This window comes from Haliotis cracherodii, unplaced genomic scaffold (genome assembly GCF_022045235.1).
Source record: "Haliotis cracherodii isolate W230 unplaced genomic scaffold, xgHalCrac1.p SCAF_1, whole genome shotgun sequence".
Taxonomy (NCBI): domain Eukaryota; kingdom Metazoa; phylum Mollusca; class Gastropoda; order Lepetellida; family Haliotidae; genus Haliotis; species Haliotis cracherodii.
The window spans coordinates 84,485,881-84,512,707 of record NW_027266264.1 but is presented as its reverse complement, the minus strand read 5'-3'; the positions used below and the strand labels follow the sequence as shown (position 1 = coordinate 84,512,707).

The following is a 26,827-nucleotide window of genomic DNA, read 5'->3' as shown; positions in this document are numbered from 1 at the left end:
GAATCAAAAATCATTTTTGACTTACATCATCTTGCATCACAAATGTTATGTACCAGGAAATCACATAGCCTGCCACTGCAAAATCTGCTTGATGGCTGACAAAAAATATTACTGCAAGAACAGTACTATAGCATAACAGTAAAGTTATGTTATACAGAATATATTTTGTTAATAAAAATATTTTTGGAAAGTGAGAGATAACAGTTTTGAGAGTACCAACATCACACTATTTTAAGAAGATCAGGCATGTCCAGTGAAGTATGTATTATATTTTACAGCATTTTCGTGGAAACATTTTCTATTGCAAAAAGAAACCAGGGTCCCCTCCAAATATGAATTGGTTGCCCCTTACTTGTATACTGATGTGTTAACAGTCTATTGCCCATTCATGCTCATCAAATTGATAACCATTTTCAATGAAGTCAGACACACTTTTACCTATTCATTCCTTAACACTGACAGAAAAAGGCACAATAGGTCAAATGTCAAAAAATAGAAAAAGCAAATTAAATATGTTGCTATCCCAGGCATGCATATACCACAAAACAATCAAAGGTAATTTCAACAAGGAAGACAAAATATGTCTTTGGTTGCCTTCATATATATATATATATTTATTTATATACACACACACACAAGTTTATTAAATAATGACATGTCAGAGAACACAATGTTCAGCAATTTCTTCACAAAATGGTACTCATATAAGACCAAACATTTTTTCACTTGCTTTAAGGGCCTGTCAACTGTAAATATTATTGAAAAGGAAAACAAAAATAATTCAGAATTTGCTCTATCTTATATCCAGCCTATAATTTTCTAAACAAGGACCCACTGAAGTTGACATCTATTACATGGGAACCAAAATAATGTTTGTTGGGTTTTGCTGAAATTGATAGGATACATATATATACAACAGAATTCTCACTTGATTCGTCAGGTTTGTATTGCTTAAAGCAACAGCTGTGCCACAGGCTCTTCTCCCACTTTAAACCATTTTTATTTTTTCATACCAGCCGACCTGTAGTGGAGCAGAAATTTAAAAGAAAATTGAATTCTTTTTCCCACCTGACAGGAATTTTCCTGCATAAAAATTGGTAACGCATGTAAAAAACGTGTGGCCTTTCAAGGATGATGAAAGTGTACAGAGCCTTGGTGCTGACATTGATTGCTTGTATGAATCCTGAGAAGACACAAATCTGGGCTAGAACTGGCCTGACTGGATGATGACTGATGCTGACTAATTGGACACCACACATCCATCAAATGACAGATCAGAGCTTGGAGTATAAGTTTCGGGAAGATTTTGCTATCTTGTATATACAGTGGAATCAGTTGAAACTAAACTGAGACCTTGATTAAAGTCGGATCAGACAGAAATCAGATCATGGCTTGGAGTTACTTCCCTTGGAATCAAACTACAGTATTTTAATACTGGTGAGGCCATTCTGGGCATCAGTCTACATTGTAAAACATATTGTCCATTGATGAGAACAAATTACCGGATGTACGAGTGAGATGTGTAAATACATGTAGTATATCCAGGTGAGAGAGAATAAATCACAAGATGAATTGACCTGTCACAAAATGTCGGTCTGGAATATGCAGTGAAGGACTAGAGAGACTTCTCTTGATGATAAAAGAACGTAGTAAGTGAGTGAGTAAGTTGGGTTTAACGCCGCTTTTAACATTATTCCAGTAATATCATAGCGTGTCAGCTTTTTGTGGTAGGAAAGCCCCAAGTGATGCAGCAGGTCTCAGACCTTTACCACTTTGGTGAAACCCATGAGCACGGTTATGGTGCTGACAAACCTAGAAACATAATCAGGGTGAACAGGGATTCGAACCCACAATCATAGGTTTCTGGCGTGCCCAAGGGACGCGAATCGAGGCGCCTTAGACCCGTGCCCCCATGAACGTAGTAAATTTGGTCTGTATTGACAGAGATCCTGATTAATCAGAGTCTGGTTTAGACAGATCCCACTGTATTAAATGTACAGTAAAATTAAATTCATATTGCCTCAGATTAACAAACAGGAGAAAACAAACTTGGTGAATGAAAATATTGCAATGAAAGTCTAAATATGACGATTTACAATTTCAACTCCACTTCCTATAGTATCAACACTGTCTGCATGATATTTAACTGTGGATATATTTTTATAGTGTAAACATACATCATTACACTGGACATTCAAAAAGAAGCAATGTAGTTCCTTCACTTTCAATGACATATTAGATATTTTTATTTTCTCTTACACCAGTGCTGAACTAGCTTGTCATTTTTCTACAATTGCTGGGAGTACAGGTAACACAAAGTTGACATTCACTCTGTCAGATCACTTCTTCTTCAGACATTTCATAACCAATTTGAGCTTCAATTAAGAAGGTGTATTTTGAATAATACTGAGTTTCTCCCTATTTCATTCACAAAACTGTATTTTGAATAACAAAAAATGTTATTTGTTACTGAAATATGTTTTAAAAAATCTCATGTTCATGGCTAAACAAAACAAAATAATAGACAGTTTTCATATTTGTGAAACACATGAGAACCACAACATAAAACGGCCTGAGGGGACAATTGTTTGATAGGCATTACTTAGAAGCTAACTGGTGACAAATCACACACAATTTATGGATATCAGTAAACCAAAGAAGTTCTTATCCATAAATTGTGTCTGAGCAGGCAAGGACAATGCAACAGAAACTTTCCCATCTGAGCAACCATCACTACTCTATTTGAGGCCTTAGTATTGTTTTGCTTGGTTATGGATGCAACAACCATAAAACTTCAAAATCCAATACAAAAAATATCGAAATCAGAATGACAATGAGTTTTCTTTACATCACCAACGGTATTGATTTGACAATAAAACCAATTCATGGGATGAATACATAACAACAATAAAAACATTCCAGTGATAAATCATCCCAACAAGTGTGAAATCTGATTAATAATATTTATGAGGACCCAGACAATCACTTACCAATCCAATTAATGAAATAATGTACAATGCATTTTGTTTTACCTTAAAAAAATGTGTAACCATCAATAACCATGAACTAAGAAAAAAAGTGTGGCCTGAGTAAGGCGTGGTGGATATAACATAAAATTATTTTGCTTTACTTATTATGTAGAAACTACAGTAATGTTATAACATATAACATGTATATAAAATGTAAAATATTTGCTCATCAGGCAATGGCTGTTAAATATCTGATTCAGCTACTTGCTTAGTTACTCAAAAACTAAAAAATTGAAGGTCAACAAGTGTAACAAGAGTCATCAGAAGATGACAAATTTCCCCGGCTCCCACATATTCGAGAGGGCAAATCATCTGTCACAGCAAGTCCAACAAGAGTGATCTGTCCAACTTGATGAAACTATTCCTATTTATAAATCAATCTGTTTGTATACATGAGTTGTTATTGAGTTATCCAGAAAATAGAATGGCACTGGGATTTGGAATTTAATATTTCTATACCAACTATATAATATCGCAAAAAAAGGAACATATATGTTGAGACCCATAATTAAAAACACAGCTATCACATTTCATTCCATTTTGATCAAAAGTAATCTAACAGAAGGCCAGAAGTTGTTTAATTCGACTTTGTTCCTCCCTTATGAGTGAAAGAGGCCAGTTGTTTTGAGTATTAGAAACTCTGAGACTCAGGGACATATTACATGTTTGTACTGTAATTTATCATTATTAAAATTTGATCTTCACATCATGAGGTTCAATCAAAGTGTATGGATAAAGGATAGCATAACAGTTATATGATGGGTGTCTGGGCCAGACAATTCAGTGATTGATATAATGAACAAAGATCAACGCTGTCTGGACATGTCACACAATCAAACGTGTGTGTGTACATATATATATATATCAATATTAGCATAATAAAACAATAAAAATACTGAATAAAAATGTCAATACTGTCACATATGGACATGGAACAATGACTGTTTGCTTGACTGGTGTATAGCCTGTCAACACAATGTTATTTCACAGCTGGGAGTGTAAAGATACACCGATGCAGCAGATGCGGGAAGCAAGCTTCATAACATCATCTACGGTACATAATGACTGATACCTGGCAAAATATAAATTGCAATATGGTTACCATGGAAACATGAATTTGAAATATGTTCATGAAGTCAGTCAAAATATTGGAGTCAGTAAAACATAATAAGAAAAATAGGTTACCAAACTTGCGAGGTATGGGGACTTTGAAGATAATTTGTCCGTCTGAAATATCATAGGCACAGGATAAGGGCAGACAGTTGGTTCAAAATACTTGTACCTCAATTCAGGAGTTATTATCTAGTATACCCCTCCCCTACTGATAACTACAATATTGACTCCATAGCAAGAGCAGATGTCTTGTGGCCCCTCTCATAGTACATGTATGCAGGTGTTATTACCTAGTATACTCCTCCCCTACTGATAACTACAATATTGACTCCATAGCAAGAGCAGATGTCTTGTGGCCCCTCTCATAGTACATGTATGCAGGTGTTATTATCTAGTATACTCCTCCCCTACTGATAACTACAATATTGACTCCATAGCAAGAGCAGATGTCTTGTGGCCCCTCTCATAGTACATGTATGCAGGTGTTATAACCTAGCATACCCCTCCCTACAGATAACTACAATATTGACTCCATAGCAAGAGCAGATGTCTTGTTGACCCTCTCATAGTACATGTATGCAGGTGTTATTATCTAGTATACTCCTCCCCTACAGATAACTACAATATTGACTCCATAGCAAGAGCAGATGTCTTGTGGCCCCTCTCATAGTACATGTATGCAGGTGTTATTATCTAGTATACTCCTCCCCTACTGATAACTACAATATTGACTCCATAGCAAGAGCAGCTGTCTTTCGTGGCCCCTCTCATAGTACATGTATGCAGGTGTTATTATCTAGTATACTCCTTCCCTACTGATAACTACAATATTGACTCCATAGCAAGAGCAGATGTCTTGTGGCCCCTCTCATAGTACATGTATGCAGGTGTTATTATCTAGTATACTCCTCCCCTACTGATAACTACAATATTGACTCCATACCAAGAGCAGATGTCTTGTGGCCCCTCTCATAGTACATGTATGCAGGTGTTATAACCTAGTATACCCCTCCCCTACTGATAACTAAAATATTGACTCCATAGCAAGAGCAGCTGTCTCTCGTGGCCCCTCTCATAGTACATGTATGCAGGTGTTATTATCTAGTATACTCCTCCCCTACTGATAACTACAATATTGACTCCATAGCAAGAGCAGCTGTCTTGTGGCCCCTCTCATAGTACATGTATGCAGGTGTTATAACCTAGTATACCCCTCCCCTACTGATAACTACAATATTGACTCCATAGCAAGAGCAGATATCTTGTGGCCCCTCTGATGTACACGTAGGAGTTATAATCCAACTCAGCTCCCCTGATATCTACTCTGTAGGAGGGGCGGAGGGCTTGTGGCCCCAGTCGTAGTACGTGTAGACGGGAGCATATCTGTTGTCTCCCTGCAGGTGCTCATTCTCCCCTTCCTCCTTGATGTCGACCTTGCCGAACACACACTCTCCGTAGGATGGAGGGGCTGAAACCATTAATGATAATCATTGTGTTGCAGTAATGTGTAGTGACAGAAACAACTCGTTCAACATGGACAACATGATAACTAGAACAAACAATACCAGGTATCCTTGAAATTGTATTGCAGCAATCATTATGTGCCCCTTGAACCCATAAGATATTAGTCTGGCTCAACTGAAAACAAGACACTTAATCTGGCATACAACAGTCAGTATTTGTAACTGAGGAGATGACAGAACAGACAAACCCCCTCTCACGAAACGTCAAGTTGTGAAATCTCCTTTCGGCAACACAAACATTATACTTCCTAATTCAATCCCTGTTTTCGACAAATTCATGTATGAAGTAGTGCTACTCACGCAAATTTGGCAAATCGGTTGGCATCCCTGGAGGATAGGCTGGTGGGGCTCCTGGGGGCAGAGACTCTCCAGGGGGGTAGGCTCCAGTAGGAGGGGGGTAGGCTCCTGGTTGGGGCGCTCCTGCACCAGTAGGTGGGTAAGCTCCTGCACCAGGTTGGGGGTAAGCTCCTGCACCAGGATGGGTGTAGGCTCCTGGCTGGGGGGCTACTGCACCAGGAGGGGGATAGGCTCCACCAGCACCTGTAGGATTTGGCATGATCATGGGGGCCCCTACTGGAGGGGCCATAGGAGGATGCTGAGCAAGGACACTTTGTAGAGGGATGGTGCCAATTATCACTTGTAGAGGGATGTCAAGATCAAAGCTAGGTCCTGAAGGAGTCACTTCAAGCTGTGAATAGCAAACATATCGCAGATCAGTGTCTGACATCGGAGAACCTGTAATTGCTCTATAAAATCTTCATTCTGTCAGCATGAAAAGTAAAAACATTTACAAGTGTCCAAGCAATACACACAGAAACTAGTGCATGATAATGTTTGAGCTTTTATTGGGACAACTGTAGTGAAACAAATAAAATTGTTGTATGATATATCCAAACTAAATGTCTTATCCCTTGTTGAACAGTAAGACGGCAGTGAAGTGAAATGAGTTAATGTTGTTTAACTGCAGTCTGAAAACTTACAGCAAAATCATGTAATGTTTCACTCTGTGCCATCATACGAGAATCGTTGAAAAAAAAAAAAAATTAATTGTAAAATATTATCTTTACAACAAACCTGTGTTCAATTAATTAACTTGACTACCTGTGTTGATTGCGTTCATTCTCTTGGATGATGGAATATGTCTCCTGAAATGGCAATGTCTAGTTTTCCTGTATCGTAGTGTGCTTCACATCACAACCTTACTATATAGATATAACAACACAACAGTTAGTAGACATGGATAAAGAGTTTTGCAAGTATCCTACCTGTACATTGTATCTAATGTCGATGATGTTGCAACCAGCAAGAAACGATGGCGGCAGTGGTGGAATAACCAGCTGGTCACCATTCCAGTAATCATGTCCCCCTCCATCGATCTCACCATGCTTCAGCTTGGCAATCACACGGCTTGAAGTTCTTGTTTTGCTGGTAGCATGGAACATTGTCACCTGCAAAGAAATTATCTTTGATATGGGATAATATAAATACATAAGTCCACTTGATAAGAAACTTCAGCGTATATGTAAAACATGCATCATCTACAACAGAAATATAAGTGCCTATCAATGATTACTCAGCAAACCTGAAGCTATGTATTTCATTTTCATTAACACAAAACATTGAATTTTGTCCAATGACTATAAACAATACAAATCAAAAAGTAAACCTGAAATAATAATTTGTAATCTAGTAGAATTATTTTCATATCATAATGTACACAATACTGAATTACAGAATTATTAAACTCACCATTGTCATTTTCACAGACGATGACTTTATTCTCCTGTTTGACTGGTTGTCAATTTCAGCCTTGAGAATGATGGCTTCCCCAGGAACATATCCCTGTCTGTCGATGGAGAAGTTAGCAGAGATTGGTCCTGATGCACAGCACCAGCAGCAAAGTGTCTTGGATTTGGCACCTTGAGCAGGTATCTACAAGCAATCAGCAGTTCTGTATCTTGAAATCAACAAGATGTCCTCTATCTTGACCTGACATGTTTATTTGATCACTGAGGAATAAAATCAAATTTCTTCATCATGATCAAGAAAAAATGTAGTTGAGTGTGACAGACAGCTGCATAGAAGTCAAACTTACAAAAGGGGAGTTAATGCTGCAGTATTCCAGTTATATCACTGCTTGATCTGGAGGAATGCCCAAAGTGTCACTGGTTGCAGACACTTACCACTTTAGTAAAACTGCAAGCACAGGCATGGTCTTAAGAAATTAAAGATGATGATTGGGAAAAATGTGGGATTTAACCTGGATGCCACGTTTTTTTCTGACTCACATTTTCCTAGGATCAGGAAAGTGAAGGTTGTGATAGAATTGCGCTCACATGGCATTGGATCTACCTCTGGCCATAAAATTACGCACAGATGTAGAATATTACATTTCCTATATGAAAGTGTAAATTTAACTGCAAATATTAAACTGGTTTGAAACAAAAGACACTGTTTAGGCTTGTTCAAGAATTTATTCTGTGTTGAAAAAAAGGAAATATCTCTGCTTTTTAAAGTACACCTATAAAAGTACTGTGCGATTATTTTTTGTATTGAGCAGCTTTACAGAAACAAAATACTGCCTGATACATGAACGACATAAATATATATAAAATGGAGTTATATGCGTATGTATAACCACTAGATTTTCCTCTATGACATCAAAATGCGACAGAGAGGTTACACACATACAAAGAAAAGGATGCATAACTCCGCTACGCTTAGCACTAGCTTATTGTAACTCTGGTCCCTTGTTGAGAATTAGCTGTGAGTAAGGACAATATATTCTGGGGGTGTTTTTTGTTCAAGAGGAGCCAAACTATTCCAACACAAATATTGATATTGAAACTATACATTTAGGTATAAAAAACCCCATAAGGAATGATGAAATCGTACTTCATAAATAAAAGAAGTAATGGCAAAATGGATTGCTCTATCTGACCTATAAAGTAGTCCTCAGATTTCAAAGTTCTTCTGATTGTATTAATGTAAATTGACTGATGTTGCACCATTATTAATGCAGCACTATCTCATCATCAAACGCAATGAATTACTAAAAGAATGATACCCATTTGTTATATAATGCAAAACGAGAGGAAGGATTCGTAAATCATTTGACTAACATGCACCTGGCAAATCATTAGATATCACTGTTCTGTATATCAAAGGACATTAAAAACAATTCCAAGACCAAGTCTTCTAGAAATGTGTGCACGCTGGATTTAACAAGGTGATTTTCGTTGATTCACGGATGGTACATACATAAATGTGACATGTAAGTAATCAGAAACATTCAGACAATCTGTATACTGTTATTTGTTGTTATATTTTTCACTGAAACCAACGGAAAGTCAGAAATTCCAATAAATACAGTTGTCATTGTGTGTGATTTTGCATCAGCAACTGGTCAGTCATGGCATCACACAGGGCGGAAACTTTGAGAATTTCTGTTGAAAATATCTAATTATTGCAATGTATCTATTTTTAGTTCCCTAATTTTTCCTACGATTTTCTTCCCATGCATATTCTGAAAATGTTGCAACGAAAATATGCAACGAATAGATGAATGGATAGCTCAAAATAGCAGAAAATGCTACACAGTGTAAAATCTGATTTTTGCTTTGTTTACATTTCAAACAAGTGCAGTTTTTCAAGCACAGCATTTGCTGTCATACCTTATTTATTTTGCTTGATTTCATCTAGGCACTTTGTATTGGTGACAAAGACCATTTGTCATTTGATTCTAAAGCTTATGAGGAATTCAAGGATGTGTATATCGCAGATGAGTTTGAAATATACATGTTACAGGCGCGTTTCATAACCGGTATATGTGAAACATGATTTTGTTAACACTATCCAATATGGCGGAAAGTTCACTTCGGCATTCGTACTTTGCAAAACATTCTAAACGATTCTAGTGTTATCGGCAAAGTTTTTGAATGATCATTGGTGATTTGATAAAAGAAAGATACCCGTGATCACTAATATGCTATTTTTGAAATTCATTTCTCCTGAGTAAATATCCAAAATTTAGATTAAAAAATATGCTGTAAATAACGCCGTGAGTGGTGATTTAGTAATGTGTAAAAAATGGCAACATTTACGATGTACCTAATTTTCAGAGGTCATTTTCAGTAATTTTGCTCAGAATATAATGCCATCACAGATGATATCACAGAACAGGCAATTTCCAACAGTATTCAAAACAGTGAAGTGTATCTGTGTGTGTGATATTTAAAAAAATTTTATTCGACTTTAAAGTGCCATCACAGATGATATCACAGAACAGGCAATTTCCAACAGTATTCAAAACAGTGAAGTGTATCTGTGTGTGTGATATTTAAAAAATTTTTATTCGACTTTAAAGTGAGAGTTGAACAGGAGGCACATATATGTCCCTCTGCTTCCAGGGGATTAAGCCCATGAACATCAGACCCTCACAAGGGAGAGAATTCTGCACAGACACTATTGAGGCATTTCTCTAGATGGCTTCCTTGTTGAGACCCAAACTCAAATAATAGTCCAGGCAATCTAGGTAATTTTCTCAGTCAACTTTGAACAAATTGCAACGGAACTTATTTCACCACAATGCATTTCTACAAGGTCCCCTAAACAACACACTAAAAGTCCCAAACAATCCCAGTTTGGGGAATATGTCTAATTTGCATAATCCAATATGGCCAAAAAATTATCAATGCATATTCCATATATCAGGTTAAATCTATTGATGAAAAAAAGCATGCATTCATTGCAAAATAGCCATACTATGTTTCTAAAAACATACTGAACGTTTTCAACTATTGACAGATCCACAAAAAAACAAGATGGCCACCAATATCAAGATGGCCAACGAGTTTCGTAATATTCTTAACTCTAAAACAGTGTGCAAGGACTTATATGCATATAACTAAACTTGGCACACTAACTCACTGAAGTATAGTTAACACTTCAAGATGCAAAACTCACTAAAGTGGAAGCCAAGAGATTGATGGGTAGAAAAAGAATATCAATACACTAAGTGTCTCTGATGACATATTTGAGTGATTTAAAACTTCTGCATTGGGGTAAACAGACGTGTCGTGTAGAATACTAAATCATTTACATGAATTCAATATAACCACTTAATATAAATACTTATCTCTATTAAAAATGACATGTTTTGGTGAGTTGAAATATCAATGTTGATTGTTATTGTCTGTACCTACTTACTACCACGACAGTGAACACAAAAACAAGTTATGTTTCCATTCAAATTATACTTGTTGGAAAAAATGTATGACTGCAAGAGGTCCTCTCACGCCCAAACCCTAACCAGTTGTTTCAAAAGAAGTCGATGATGTGTTATCACCCTTATGGTTCATCTGCGGAAAATCCAATATAACCACCAAATACCAATCTGTATTTGAAAAAAAATCTGAAAAATGTTTGATCCACTGATCATTCAATCACGTGATTGTCTGACTCATGAACATTATTACGTGGTGAACAGTGAAATTTTTGTCACGGTGACTCCTGGAGATAGACATTGCAGGGTCATTATATACAAAGTGATCTTAGCGCCACGGCTATCACAAGTGTTTTTGCAACCGTCATAGCACTAAGATTGATTGATTTGCCCACATAATCACCACATTATGTAACTCTTTACATAAAAATGGAGCAAGAGTCCATTTTGACCTAACATGACCTCACTAATATGACTTACCATGGCATTTGGATCTCTGTTAAGGTCCAGCAAACAAATCACTGTAAATGGCCTTTTCGTTTCGTGGTCGAATTTCCAGGGTTTATCAATGATTCCTTTAGCTGTGTAACGAACATGACCATGTTCTCCTTCAAAGGATGATGGAAGTTGAGGTGGGAGTTGAAACGCAAACGGGAAGGTGTGGCGGCCAGCAGGCAGATGGATGTCCTCCCCAGACTGCTGCTTCCCTACAAGGAACAGACATAAAAAGGACAGAGATGAAAAGAGGCACTATCCTACCCAGTGTTCTTTGAGTGAGTGAAGATGTTTTAAGTTCCATTCAGTTTTCCAGTAATATCACGGCAGTGGACACAAGATATGAGATTCACATTTTGTAATCATGCGAGGAATTAAATCCCTGCCTTCTGTGAGACGAGGTGACCCCACCGCCCGAGGTTTCCTTCAGGTGAACTGGGATCACAAATATTTCACCCCATCCCTCTCTTAGGAACTCATTAAACAATAGCTTTTCCAATCTTCCAACCTATGGATCCTTTATCTGGTTTATCTGGCTTCTTGTTTAATCATCACGATGTTGTTACAATTTTATCCTTCTGTTGTGACTATTTAACCTACTCTGTTAATTTCTCTCGTGTATGCAAATTGTTGTGACTGTTAATCCTTAACCTACTACAAACAATTATGTGAGAAAGTGTTTGATTCCGATTCCGTTTCGTGATTACCTGATTCCAAGTTTTTCTAATCTTAATTTTAGACGAATAAATGGCAACTTCCATGAGGCGCGTGATTCCTTTTGATACCTATTTGACCCTACTTTACATGGTCCCCTGAGGCGGATGCATTGAAGCATTGAGACATGGAGAGTGATTCCCAAGCCAAAGAGACTGTAGCGTGGCAATACACGTGAGCAGAAAGGGAATTCCCTCGCATGTAAAATTGAGATTCCCCGACATTCCGTAGTAATAAAAGTAGTCCGCTTTGGTGGGCGTGGCTTATTTTTTTTATATTCATTGAGAAATGAATGCAATAACACGTAACCAATTCAGCTAATCAGAATGCAGGAATTTCAATGATCACAAGGAAAACATAATTATTTGCTCTTACGAGTACAAGGACCAAGACCTCAACAGCCAGCTTCTCCCAGGTCCTACCTTTGGATCCTCCCTCTTAGGCATGTTCTTGAGATTTCTACAGTCCAAGGTGATATAAAGGGTATGTTCCACCTGAAGACAAACCCATTCTCACATTCCTGTGGCGCAACTGTTAGTGTGGATCCTTCAGTCCATGTTGGGCAACCTTTGCCCTACTGAAGCATGCGACTGACAATCAGCAACAGAACCCTGAAGTTTATAAGTGTGTTGGTGATGCTTTCTACGTAGTCAACTGCCTGGATAGTCTGATGAATCCTGGCCAAGCAAAGAAACTAGTTACAGATCTGAGAAAGGTGCTTGCTGAAGGTGGCTTTGACATCCGTCAGTGGGCTTGCAACGTACCTGAGATACTAGAAGACTTGCCTGCAGAGGCCAAGTCTGATACCTTCCAGCTGTGGACTCTGATAAACTGACAATGAATGTAGTGTATCAGATCCTTGCCACACAGAATGATCCTATCAGCTACTTGATACCATTCACGTCCAGAGCCAAAATCTTGGTGCAGGATCTATGGAGATCGAAACATGAATGGGATGTTGTGATAGAAACCGGAAAACTTCATGATCAATGGAGAGAGTGGGAATCTGAACTGTGTGATATCCTTCTAGTGTGTCTACCAAGAAGCTACAAATCTAGAAACCCCCATCCTTCTCAGTCATCGAGACAGGTGCACATATTCTTTGATGCTTCGGAGTGTGCCCATGGTTCAGTTGCCTACTTGAGAAATGAAGATAGCAACGGTAACATAGCTGTCAGTTTTGTGGCAGCAAGAAGTAGAGTGGTTCCTAAGAAGCAGCTGTCAATGCCTAGACTTGAACTCTCTGCTGCCCTTACTGGTACACAGTTAGCCGCTATACTTCACAAAAAATTAAGCTTGACGATCCATGATACCATATTGTGGATTGACTCAACAACTGTCTTGACATGGCTTCAGTCAGATTCCTGTCGGTACAAGGTGTTTGTTGGGACTCGGGTCTCTGAGATATAATCCCTGACTCCTGCAGACAGCAGGTTTCATGTGAACACAAAGGATAACCCAGCCGATGATGTTACAAGAGGTTTAACCTAGCAGGAACTCTGTGTTGCCTCCCGATGGAGGAACAGTCCTCCCTTCCTTCTAGAATCCTCTGAGAAATGGCCGACACTCTTAGACAAATGTGATATACCTTATACTGCTGAGGTAGTAGATGAACTGAAGAAAAGTTTCTGTGGCAATATCTCAGCTGTAAACCTTTCTGATTGTTCTCAGTACACCAACTGGGAATCACTAGTCAAGGCTACCAAGGAGTGCCTTGACGGGGCGGCCACAAGTGATCAATTAGATGAAGTTGAATTCATAGAGAAAGCGGAAACACTGTTGTTTCAACAACTTCAGCTAGAATTCTTTCCTGAAGAAATTGCATCATTAAGAGGATGAATCCAGAATATGACCCATCTGAAGGCCTGGTAAGAGTTGGTAGACTGAGACAGGCTGAGGGACTCCCAGACAATGTCAAACACCCTATAGACCTCGACCCTAAACATCCCATAACAAGACTCATCATCAAGGACTTTGATGAAAACTTTTACCATTATGGACCGGAGTGTCTCTTCGCAGAAGTTCGACGAAAGGTCTGGATACTGAAGGGATGGGAAGCAATCAGGCACCATCAGACACTTTGTACAGCCTCTCAAAACCTCTAGGTTATGTCCCGACCGATGTGGCTGACCTTGATCATGTGACACCTAACTCTTTCCTTATTGGGAGACTTGACCCCGCACTGCAACAGGTAGTGTACCTAGAAGAGGAGCTTTTGGGAAGGAGGCACTGGTGGCACAATCAGGTAGTCAGGTAGCAGAGGCAATAGACAATGTCAAGTGACTATGCACCTCAAATTTGTAACAAAACTTTGGGGCGACTGTGAGAAAGTGTTTGAAGCGCCTTGATTCGGATTCCGTTTCGTGATTACCTGATTCAAGTTGATTCCAAGTTTTTGTAATCTTATTTTTAGACGAATAAATGGCAACTTCCATGAGGTGTGTGATTCCTTTTGATACCTATTTGACCGTACTTTACAAATTATGTACCATGTTTATTATTCTGTCTTGTTCAAGGATCTACACCGAAACGTCGCTAATACAGAATGATAAAGAAGTTGTTATCCATAAACTGCTTCTACTTTGTCATCAGTCAGCTTCTGAGAAATGCCTATCAAACAACTCATCGTTCAGGTTGAAAATTTGATGATACAATTTTCTGAAAATAAACCTGACTTCCACCACAATATACCAGTAGTCAACATCATAAGTAACACTGGCCCAGTTCTAGTGTGGTATGTCAGTAATCACGAAACATAAGCTGTATAAAGAATGAAATATTTCCATTTGTACTGCTCTGACATTTCAATAAGAGAGTAGACTGTTCATGTCATATCTAAATTAGCTTGTGCTAGTGGTTAAAAGTCATGGCTGCACCAGTCAACGCAGCTTATTCCAGTGGGACGTCGTTCATCATGGGCAGGAATCCACATTGGAACTAATTGCATGTAAATGTCACAACATAACATGGTGGCAGCTGTGAACATAACATGACTGTTTCCATTAGTCTTCAAATCAAAGTGTACACCTACCATATTCGACGTAATAAGCACCCAGGGCGCACTCAAAATTAGAAATAAGGGGCTCTTATTAGAATGTTATTTTGGAAATGGTGAACGTAAATTTTGTGGTCTATGCCGACACCGTGAAATGTTTATATACGACTGATACATTTTTCCAGAATTTAATTGCCCATAATTAAGGGTACATATAACACACGAGTGCGTATAATACACGAATAAATAAGTCTCGCGTACATTGGTCAATCGGAAAGGGTGCTAATTGGGATTGTTCACTAGCCAATACATTGTATATTAGCAAATATCGCCATGGGCGCTTATTACGTCGAATACGGTAATTTTTTTTTCCCCGTACAAAACAACCTGTCTTCAAATATGTCTGTCTTATTATCATGGTTACGGACGACAAGATGTCAGAAGAGAGACAGATGGATAGAACGGGATTGTTAGATTAGTGGTGATCAAGTATTTCTGAATACTACTGCTTCATTGGAATGTCTAAATAACAGGATTGGGTATCATTTTGGTGCCTTCCAGTCTGGCAGAGGTAGTTGAGGGTATTTGATTTGGTTATATGAGTATGTCCAAGTTGACCAATGACCTTAAAGAGGTAATCAAAGTAGCTAGTCAAGAAAAGCTTGATGGTAAAACTAATAACTATGGAAATTGGGGAATGACCATCATGACTCATTTCTCATGATGTCAAATGTGATTTTGGAGGGAGGAGCTAAAATTATCATCGATAGTATTTTGTTAGTTGTCCGAGAGTGGTGCGGGGAGTCTGGAGCATACAGCTGAACAGAACGGTTCACTGTGGTTTTGGGATCCCGAGTCAGAAAAGAAGTAGAGTTAACGTTCATCAGAAAAACCATCATGCTCTTCAACCATCATCTAGGTATGTGTTGTATCTATATCAGGCAACAACAAGAATATATCTGAGGACCATGTGTGTGTATTTATGATTAACTCTATCATAAATAAAGAGGACTGGAGCAAACCATCTTACTTGTGATTTTGAAAGAGAGCTACATCATCCCTAGAACCGAGGAGTAGTTGATAAGGACAAGTGACCATAGGTAGAAGGGTAAAGTACCCGGAACCTAAGGGTACATTATATTTGGCGTCTTGGGATACATCCCAAATTATAAATTATTTAGGATAGTGTTGCCCGCTTTACAGCAGGAACCAATTTATCCATTCTACTTTACAGCAGATGGCTTAGTGTCCGCTTTACAGCGGATGGTCAGCTTGGCAACAATAGTTGCCCTCGCTCATGGTTTGGCAATGGTACTTGCCTGGCAGCGATAGCTGCATAGCAACATGGGTTGCTTGGCAACGGTAGTTGCAGGGCAGCGGGCGCTGCATTGGTAAGCAACATGGGTTGCTTGGCAACGGTAGTTGCAGGGCAGCAGGCGCTGCATTGGTAAGCAACATGGGTTGCTTGGCAACAGTTGTTGCAGTTGGGGTTGCTTAACAGGGGTTAAGCTCATTGCTGCAGTCCACCAGTACCTCCACATCCGCGACCATTTCATCCAATAATATCTCTTGTCTTAATTTGAAGTTCCGATATCATGCATGATGGCGGAGCCTGTCATAATGGAGCCATGTCCTTATATAAAGTAGTCATAGTTCTGATAATGCCAAAGATGTTTCTGTTTCAATTGACGCCAGTCTTGCAGAATCGCTGACCACAAATTATGTTAGTGTCTGATACACAGAATGTGTCGCTTGGCTCACCTGAGAGTGACCATGGTGTCAAGACTGTGAAAAAGCAGAAAAACTGAGAAAGATAAATATTTTCTGCGGACCTGATTTCATGACTACACGCGGTTGCAGCATAACTCAGAAACAAATACTATGACATGTCAGCTTTGTATAAATCATGTGAAATCTAATTCAATGAAAAAGAAACATTCTAATTTCATAACGAGAACAGCAGTGATCACAAACAAAACTGTTGAGGCTGAATATATGACATCGGATGTTATTTGTTGCTGGAATAAGTAATATCTGAGAAAGATGCCCTGTGAAAATTCTGTGCATTGCTAACATTACTTGTGGGCAGTGATTCTGCATCTATAACCGGCATACCATGGGGTTATAAGTTTCATATGATCTGTCAGTGTGGCCCCATCAGTTTCGAAATGACCCCATGTAATTATGCAAAAGGGGTCCCTGTCCCCACTTTTTCAGTTTTTTTGCAGAACACTGCTGCCACAGAATATTTATTTATGTGTACAGGACGCAATATTTTGTATATTGTATATTTGTAAACATGGTAGAGCCCTGGTACTTACATCTACCAGCCAGCAAAATGTCCTGGTTGAAGTACTGTTCCCGAGCAGAGTAGTGGCGAGTCTCTGTACGTCGGTGGTCTCCAGAACCTCTTGTATGCCTCTCAGTCCAATGTACGTAGGCCTTGCCTTCAAATCGAAGACGAATTCCTGAAAAGTGTTTATGGAGATAAGAAAATGGTATACTATTTCACTTACAACAGTGGCTTTGTGCTTGATCTCTTAACAGTTCTATTGTAATGTGGCAGCAGTGATTGTTGTATCTTTATTTGTGGTCATTGTCAGTTGCCGCCAATGGCTGAAACACTTGTACAATATTGAATATTGTAGTGGTCTATCTGTACCAGAAGTGTGGTTTACTGTTACCTCCCATGGTTATTGTAAACAAACTATTCAAATAGTTTCGGGTTGGGACAGTTTCTAGAAGGCTGGCATTACCCATACAGCCTGACTTGCATCTTATCAAGTATCTTATCAACACTTTCACAGATTTATGAATGGAGCACCTGCCATTTTAAAAGGCATTCGACAGTGGCAACTTCTTGACATCTGTTATAGAGACGGGTACTTATTGCTCCTGCCACTTATTTGTCCCATTGTAGTGTTTGTTTGTTGATTAACACCACACTCAGCAATATTCCAGCTGTATGACAGCAGTCTATAAATAATTGAGTCTGGACCAGACAATCCAGTGATTGATATCATGAGCATCAATCCATTGGGAAAGGGCTTAAGAGGGGATGAATTCATACAAACTAACTGCTCAACAAAGTTAACTCTCATTCCAAACCTGAACATTTTTTAACTGTAAGGTATCAAAGTACTGTTTGATACCTCCTACATGTTACAGTCATTGTGTAAAATGACTGTCAATTTACAAAATGCCTAAAAATATTTTAATAACTTGATTAAAAAATCTGTCCACTTATTTATTATGGTAACTAATTCCAAACAAATTTTATGTTGAATTTCATCACCCAGTAACTGAAAATGAGTAAGTAAAGTAAGCAAGTCAATTAATATTTTGTTTATCTTCTAGCTTCTGATCCCAGCATAATATAGTTGCTTTGAAGCTTCTCAATAATTTTTACTCAAATAAATCAAGTTGTTTCAGTTAGTTTCTAAAATGACTGAAATATTAATCATTGTGTAAATTGCCTAAGTGAATCACATTTAATACATTGACTAATTGTATACATTATATTGACCTTTTTCACACTTCGCTACTTCCGGTTTGAAAGCGAGGCTTGGAGAGCAGAAGGTGAAGGCTGGATAGCACATGAAACACACGGAGATGTCAACAAGGCACGCAATCGGGACAAACTGTGACAATTTAAACATCCCGGTACAATTATCGTTAGTATTGAACATTATTCTTATTGACAAACTATTCTACTGTTATCTGGTCTCCTTACCGATATAAATTTGAGTCTGGCCGTTCTGTTATGATTTCAATTTAAAATATCCATGACCACCTAACTCCCAGTGCAGTTTATGGTAGCTGAACAGACTTAATACAAATGCTACTGAAATCTTGTAAAGAATAATTCATTGTTTACACACCATTAAACTATTTATTGTGAATTTAAATAACTTTGCGGGTTGTATTTGAAGTCGAAATATTCACCTTTTGACCATATCTAGATATATGTCAGAAACTAACTTAATTGATATAGGCCTATGTTGATATAATGTATCAAATTGAAACCTACTGAGAATTTACAATCGTAACAAATCAGAATTTTGCATCAGTTGCGTATTTGATGTACATTGTAATGGACTCAAATGCATTCCAATAAAATATTAGACCTCTAGATCTACTTGTGCTGTTGTGATTGTGATCAGTTATTTTGATTGTCAATGTTGTCAGATTAGATAGCATGAGGTGTAATATTTCAACTGAATTATTACATAAAGGGTGTGTAAATATTTGAAGTAAAGTACAGTTTGATCTGCAATTTTGGCAACAATTAATATTTCTACCAAAATGATATTTACTTTACTGTACCAATTTAATCATATCATGAAATGAACAAAAACCCAACTAATTAATGTCAAGTAAATGTTCAATCAACATGTGATCTGTATATAATTTACAGAAACAGATAACTCTTTAACAGTTTGTATTCAAATATTTCAAATGCAGAAATTGATATTGACATTACTAAAAACTTAAAGTATAAACAGAATTATTTTTAATTCCCATGCGTATTGCAATCATAACTCATTAATTCCCTTTGTTTAATTGTGAAACCCATCTGGTTTTATGTCCACAAACATGTTTTGAAACTTTTAAAACAAAAAGATTTCTTTTGTGCTAGCAATTGCCATGTATTATTGATTATTTATCATATCAATTTATATGTAAGAATATAGTTTACTGTGTCATTTTGCAATAATTATATTGTTATGATGTAATATTTTACTATTGTTAACAATCTTTAGAACTTTAGTTTATTTCAATCAAGTCAAGTGGTGTGATTATTTTGATATTTTTTTATAATTCAATCAAAACGAGAAAAATAAAAAAATATAAATACATAGAAGAAATTTGTTTTCCTTGTCAACTAACGATGATAGCATGAATTTATCTCATGCTCCTTGTATAGCATGCTCCTTGTGAAAATTCATTCCATTTCTTCTTCGAATGTACCTTATATGATGATTTTAGGGAGACAGCTATCGATAATCTTGGAGGACAAAAAACTCTACATAGTATTCTTTTTGGTAATCCAAACTTAGATGTTTTCCTGAATACAAAAATATTCTTGTCTGTACACAAATTTATAGAAACGACTAACAGATTCACTAGCTAGCATAGTATTGTTTCCAAACTGTAAATCATTAATATTGTTAAATCTATATTCAACACTAAAATGTATAATATTAGGATATGTATGAGATGCACACTGTCTTCACTTTCAAGCACATTGTACATATCCTTCATATGAGCACTGTATATATATTGTGCACTATGTTTCCACACTGTGAAGTTTCAACTGTAAATTGTTCATTTTCATTATGCAATATTATGTATAACTGTATATAGGGAGAAGGCGGTAATAAGTGCTGCCCTTGTGCCCAATCCCTTTGTCTTTTTGGACAATAAAATATGTTTAATAATATCTCATCTTGTGATCTGACAAAGTTAATATTTTCAAGTCTAGATATCAACTTTAGTAAACCACATGAAGAGATAAACATTGCATTTGACAAAATGACACTTAAAAAGCACATTGTACCATTTGTTTACAAGCAAGAAAATTATTTTCTCCTGGAATTTAATTAGGTGCTTTTGACTGACAAAGACACCCAGTCCATGTTAAGTTTTGAAAACTTATATTGTGAGAAATAAAGATATGAAAATTTTAGTTTGTTTTTCTTTGTTAAATATGAGAAATCCAGATTGTTCCATCAACATAATTTGTACCAATACATATATTTTATCTTGGCTTGATTACCAATTGAAGTTGATTCCTTTTTATCTTTTGTTATTTTATTTGTACTCATATCTGATCAAGATATTTTCAAACTATTCAGGATAAATGTATTAGTAGCTTCCTTTTGATATACAATTACCTATCATCATACAGGATTAGGTGAGGGTGTTCAAGAAGTTGATAGTTGTATCAATTCTTATATTTCTTCAATATCATGCCTTAATTATATTTATCAATTTTTAGTTTCCTTTAACTTGTTTTAAACAGTTCACACATTATTACTTTTGTCGTGCACGGTGCAATCTCAATCGGCTGTAATCAGTTAAGTAAGTGATGTTTGAAGAACAAGTAAAGTATCATCTGTTTATTGTACACACTGAATAGAGTTATCGCCCCTTCTGAATTTTTATTGTAATATGTTAAAATGAAAATCATAGCAGAAAAAGTGTCTTTTGTCAACTGGACTCATGGCAAAACGATAGCGCGTTGTGCAGCAAACACCACTATGAAAAGTGAAATAAACATGATCTTGATCTTGATCTCGAGTTCGCCAAGCCACGCATTGACTGAGCAATTTTGCAAAAGTACACTGACGTGTTTCATGTTATGCGGTTTATTTACGATACCAAACTTCTGTCATTGAATGTACTGTCACATTGTACCTATATGCCGACGAGGTTATGATAAAACAATCTATTTCTGAAATACGTATCTCGAAATGCACTTTTCCATTCACTTCCGGGATCCTGACAGCAAAATGCAAATTCCAGTGTATTACAGGCATATTTTAGTTGGACCTCACGATTAAATGTGAAATATCTTATGTATTAGATACAGAGGATACCATTTTTTGTTTGTTTGAAATGTCCACCAGTGAAATGCACAACATGCTGTCTGTTCCCTATCAGCTGATGCGACTCACACTGCATGGGGCTATGCTCTCCAAGCCTCGTTTTCGATCCAAGATGGCGAAAGTGTGAAAAAGGTCAATACCATAGTTCATCTCTTAGCACCTACAACTTGCTGACCAATCGCCAACTGCTGGAAAAACTATAAATAGATCTACAATTATACATAAGTCAAGTGCACAACCGTGTATACTAGCAGTAAATTCAAGATCAGCAGTACATATGAACAATTACTGAAGATTCTGAAGGACACAATTAATTGGGAATATTGAACATTTCGTTTCACAAGGTGTCGTTTGTCATGTTGCATAATCATATTCCATTAACAACAGAAGATGTGCACCGAAGAAAGTATTGCAAAACAGGGGTTCAGTTTCTTTGCATTCCAAGTCACACAGAACTGTTTTCTAGATTGCACAACTACAATATGATATTTCAACATTTCCGAGATGACTCACATATAGATCTAGACAGGCCTGTCTCATCAACACTATGACACTCTCCAATACAGTGAAGCGTTGTTAATCCATACAGGACAGTTTCCAATGAAAGTCCATATTTCAACAAATTTCCAGTTTAATGAAGCAGTGGTAGATAAAGTATCCTCAGCACAGCATTATGATGTAGACATGCCAGTCCCAAGTGTGCAGTAAATTACGCAAGGCTGTCACTAGTCTACACTATGTGAATTTTTCACCCCCTACCCCACACCCCGAACATGACAGAACGTAAACGTCTACGGGTCAGTTGATAACAATGAACCTAACTATACCCTGCAGTTCTTTAAAGATCGTGTATTGTTTCTTTAAACCGTTATCTGCGAGTGTGAAAAGTCAAATTCCCGCGTCAAGCCCACATAACTTAAATACGTCAGATAATACCTCTCATTTTCATTGTGTCTGTAAGTTCCACCGTGACATGACCCTGCACGACCTGGCCTGCGTAGTAAACACCCTGCAAGTTGCTAAAGGACACCACAAACATGTTCAGCTTCCCCATGTTTGTAAACAAATTGGTTGCAGCGTTGTGATGCGCTCAGCATTGATTTATACCAACGAAAACAGTGGCAAACCAGTTCGGCTAGGGGGCGCAACTCTTCCTGTCTCAGGGCGACATTTCGAAATAGCTGACGTGTAGTTGTAGTTAGACATGGATCGAATCTAACGTAACTCCATATCAGTTACACTTTTCTTGTGCATATTTCACATAGAATAGTTTTATATGATAACAGCCATAATCAGAGGCATAAGATTCGCTGACGTCGGTAAGAGTAGAGACCTAATATACTTATGGTCTCTGGTACTTGAGTCAGTAGTAGGTGTTGCAGCCTAGTTGTGATAGGCCTACTCACATACGACAACAAATTAAGCCGATGTGCCCTCGATTACAGATATCATGACAATCAATGTTGTAATTCCCCAACCTCTGGTGAAGGACTTACATTCATTCATACGTCCGGAATAATTTTTTCCTCAGTGTCACTGTGTTCGCAAAACTCATAGCAGACGACACAAACGAACCGAGTTACTTCCCTTTATCCAATGCATTCGGTTAAACATCGGTTCTCATTCGAGATATGTAAGTTACCTACGCATTTTTCCGGTTGATTTCTCAGCGGGTTACATTGAAAATGATTGACCCGTTCCTTTTAGCAATCAGATTGGTTTGGTTGGTTTGTTGTTTTACGCCGCACTCAGCAATATTCCAGCTATATGACGGCGGTCTGTAAATAATCGAGTCTGGACCAGACAATCCAGTGATTAATATCATGAGCATAAATCCACGCAATTGGGATTGATGACATGCATCAACCAAGTCGGCAAGCCTGACCACCCGATCCCGTCAGTCGCCTGATCATGAAGTAGTTCTTATTGACAGTCCTTTCTCCCCCAATGATGATATTATTTGTATATATTTGTTGCAACTAAACTACAAAAGCTGTTGCTGGAGAGAAATGTCAGCATACATACGGCACCGACCATGTCACCTCTCTTTCTGAGAAACTATTTTATTTAAATAAACGACGAGTGATATTTGTTTCAAACAAGGAAACTCCCACCTATGTAGTTACTGTAAAGCTTCAATGATGTAAGAACTTACACTATCGACTAGAAACTATAGTCCTTGGAATTGCTATGAAACATTTTTCCCTAATTGTCCCGAAATATTTCCAATTTTGGTAACCACCAGTTATGGAAATGTATTGGAGAAACGTGGACGTGGCAGCTCGCGATTTAAATTCCACTACCTGTGGCTGCCAAGACACATCCTGCTACTACCAACCTATAGTCATAGGAGACTTCTCTATTGTTTACAAGAACAACATTCGTCAGATATTCAAAAATGGACCAGCATTTTGTGAGCAGCCTCCTACCTGTTTGGGACGCCTATTGTGGATGCTATCCAAATGGTCCAAACGAGAAGATAAACCTGTTGAATGACTTCGGCGTGGGGTTCAGTCACTGGCGGTTACAGAATTGGAATAAACTCATTCTGTCCCAGCTAGATGTCACCCAAAGTTTGGCTGCCCTACATGAAAAGTTTGTAGTTGTTCCTACTAACAAGGCTCATAATTGATATCACCATTATTTGTAAGCATTACTACATTAACTGTTTGATCAAAGAACTTGGCATAAGTGACATGTCAAATAATACCATGTAAGGCCAGTATGTTAACAGAGAAAGAAATATGCCCAAACCATTTGTCAGACTGAGTACTATCGACTTTTGACTTGAATCTAAAACCTGAAGACATGCCCATTCCTATTTTGTACTGGATTATAAAGTTTAATAAAAACAATAACAATCCCTACAAAAAGATACATGTTGCTGGGTCCAGAAAATGTACTGTCTAATCCCCATTTCAAAGATTAACCAAAACTTTTATACATTAAGTAAGGACTTTCACTATATTCACAGAACGTACTTGAGAAAAGTGGAATCAATACCAAGTGGATTCTCAAAACCTCAAAGGATTTGCATGAATGTTTGCAATCTCAGAAATGTACCAAGTTCAATTATGTCAAAACATTTGATTTTAAAACAATTGTACCCCACAATCCCACACGACCAACGTAAGAAACACCTCACTTTGATCTGTGGGATATGTGCTACGTATACTGCTGACCATAGATATAGTTCCATCTTCATAGGTTCAGGACAATTTGTCAAGAATGAAAGCAAATCTCATCTGACATTTTCCAACAACACAATATGGAGTTCCTGGAAACGCTGTACTTGCTAACAAATAACATCTATGGGAAATTTGGGGATAAGACATCTTGGTAAGAAATAGGTATCCACATGGGCACCAATTGTATTTCTCTTGTAGCTGATTGTTGATCTGTTATTTTATGCACATGAATGTCTTCTCGAATTGGGAAAATCGGAACACGGGAATTTGCCAAGAAGTTGAACTTAATCACGATTGGGGTAGCTGTATCGTCCAATGATAGTCAAATAGCCAATTCACTTCTACTGATTCACAGATTCAATTATTACAGACCGCCGTTATATAGCTGGAATATTGCTGGGTGCGGCGTTAAACAAACAAACAAACGTAGTCCATGAAGGCGGTGATCGTAGGTCCTGCAGGGCTATCGGCAATCGTCACCAACCTCACCTCTTCTACCTAACCGATTGACACAAGGGGCAGGGCAGGGCAGCGGCTAGCCTACCTACCTCCTTCACCCCAGGGTCTTCCTTGTAGGCGATGCAACTGTAAACACAGTCAATTACTCTTTTATAGTTTTGATCTTCTTAAGCTTTATCTGTAAACACATGAACATCGGGTGTAGACTCACTAGCTACTACTGTAAACACAGTTAATAACTCTGAATAACTCCTTTATATCATCAAGTGTATTTCTACTATGTATTTCGGTATGCCTCGTTGATAGCATAAAATGGTACGCATTCACAGTTCACCGCACTCACGTTCAATCCGTCGATTTGGCACTCCCGGAACCAAGAGAAGAATCTCTCCCGGGAGTATCTGAGATAATTTGGCGTTCCCAGCCCATAACCGTGTGTGTGTGTGTGTGTGTGTGTACGTGTACTGAGATATCATGTCGGAGCTTAATGCCGAGCGCCAGGCAGGGTACGAACAAGTACCATCTTTTAACGTCTTTTGGTATGACGAGGCCTGGGATCGAACCCCAGACCTTCTGCTGTCCGGGCGGACGCTCTACCACTAGACCACGGAGACGGTTAATTCTGTAATGAATCCGGCCGTAAAGTAGTTGAGAGGAGAAGTGATTTGGCATTAAGTCACTGTTTACATGAGATCCCTCCCGCATGTTATTGCATATCACAGCAGTATTTTTTTAAGACAGGTTAAGATGTTATGTGTGCACTTTGATTTTAAGCCAAATGGAAACTTCCACGTTATGTTCACAAATGCCTACATGTCATGAAGCTAGTTCCTACATTGATTCCTGCCTGTGCTGAAAAAGTCCCTTTGGACTGAGCCGAGCTGACTGGTGCGGCCATGACATTGACATTTTACCAGCTAATTTGGTAATTTGCATATCACGTATATGACCAGACTACTCTCTTGATGCACATTCCCATTTTGACTTGAACAGTATGTTCCCGTGTTTTTTTCCAGGTGAACCATTGACTTGCCTTTGCATGTGGTTGTGACGGGTGTAACCTGTGGGACATTGCTCATGAACATAACATCAATCACTAGTTTGTCTGGTCCAGACTCGATTTTGTACTGGCCGTCGACATTTGGCTGGACGATTGCTGAGTTTACCAATGATCACCAACAATCCATGCCGGTAGTAAGAAGCGACAAACGCGAGGCTAGCTAACTTGCATGTCATCGTATCCCAATTGAGTAGATCAATGTTCATGATGCCAATCACTGGATTGTCTGGTCCAGACTCGATTCTTAACAGACGGTTGTCATTTTGATGGGATACTGATTAATGAGACATTAAACAACAAAATAAAAAACATGATCAACCGAAGAGTTATTTATCGTTACACACTCTGCCCTTAATTAAAGGTTTATACTTGCATTGATTGGCTTACTGCTTGACTGATCTGAATCATCAAAATAT

General features: G+C 38.0%; 1 protein-coding gene across 1 annotated transcript; it reads right to left on the bottom strand.

Annotated features, from left to right (window-relative positions):
* Window positions 1-621: 621 nt before the first annotated feature.
* On the bottom strand, window positions 622-22,829 carry LOC139450396 (arrestin domain-containing protein 3-like). The gene is made up of 7 exons (XM_071232122.1): window positions 22,641-22,829; window positions 17,415-17,561; window positions 11,370-11,596; window positions 7,415-7,597; window positions 6,931-7,113; window positions 5,966-6,353; window positions 622-5,610 (listed from the first exon to the last, which is right to left on the bottom strand). The coding sequence occupies exons 1-7, from the start codon at window positions 22,756-22,758 to the stop codon at window positions 5,462-5,464; spliced, it is 1,395 nt and encodes a 464-aa protein (XP_071088223.1). The 5' UTR covers window positions 22,759-22,829; the 3' UTR covers window positions 622-5,461.
* Window positions 22,830-26,827: the final 3,998 nt, after the last annotated feature.

Bases quoted from the DNA above. Each gene is read 5' to 3' on its own strand.
- LOC139450396 (XM_071232122.1), bottom strand. From the start codon at position 22,758: ATGGGGAAGCTGAACATGTTTGTGGTGTCCTTTAGCAACTTGCAGGGT. The intron at 17,562-22,640 runs GTATTATCTGAC...AACACTTTTCAG, and splicing joins AGACACAATGAAAATGAGAG to GAATTCGTCTTCGATTTGAA. The intron at 7,114-7,414 runs GTGAGTTTAATA...ATTTCTTTGCAG, and splicing joins CGTCTGTGAAAATGACAATG to GTGACAATGTTCCATGCTAC.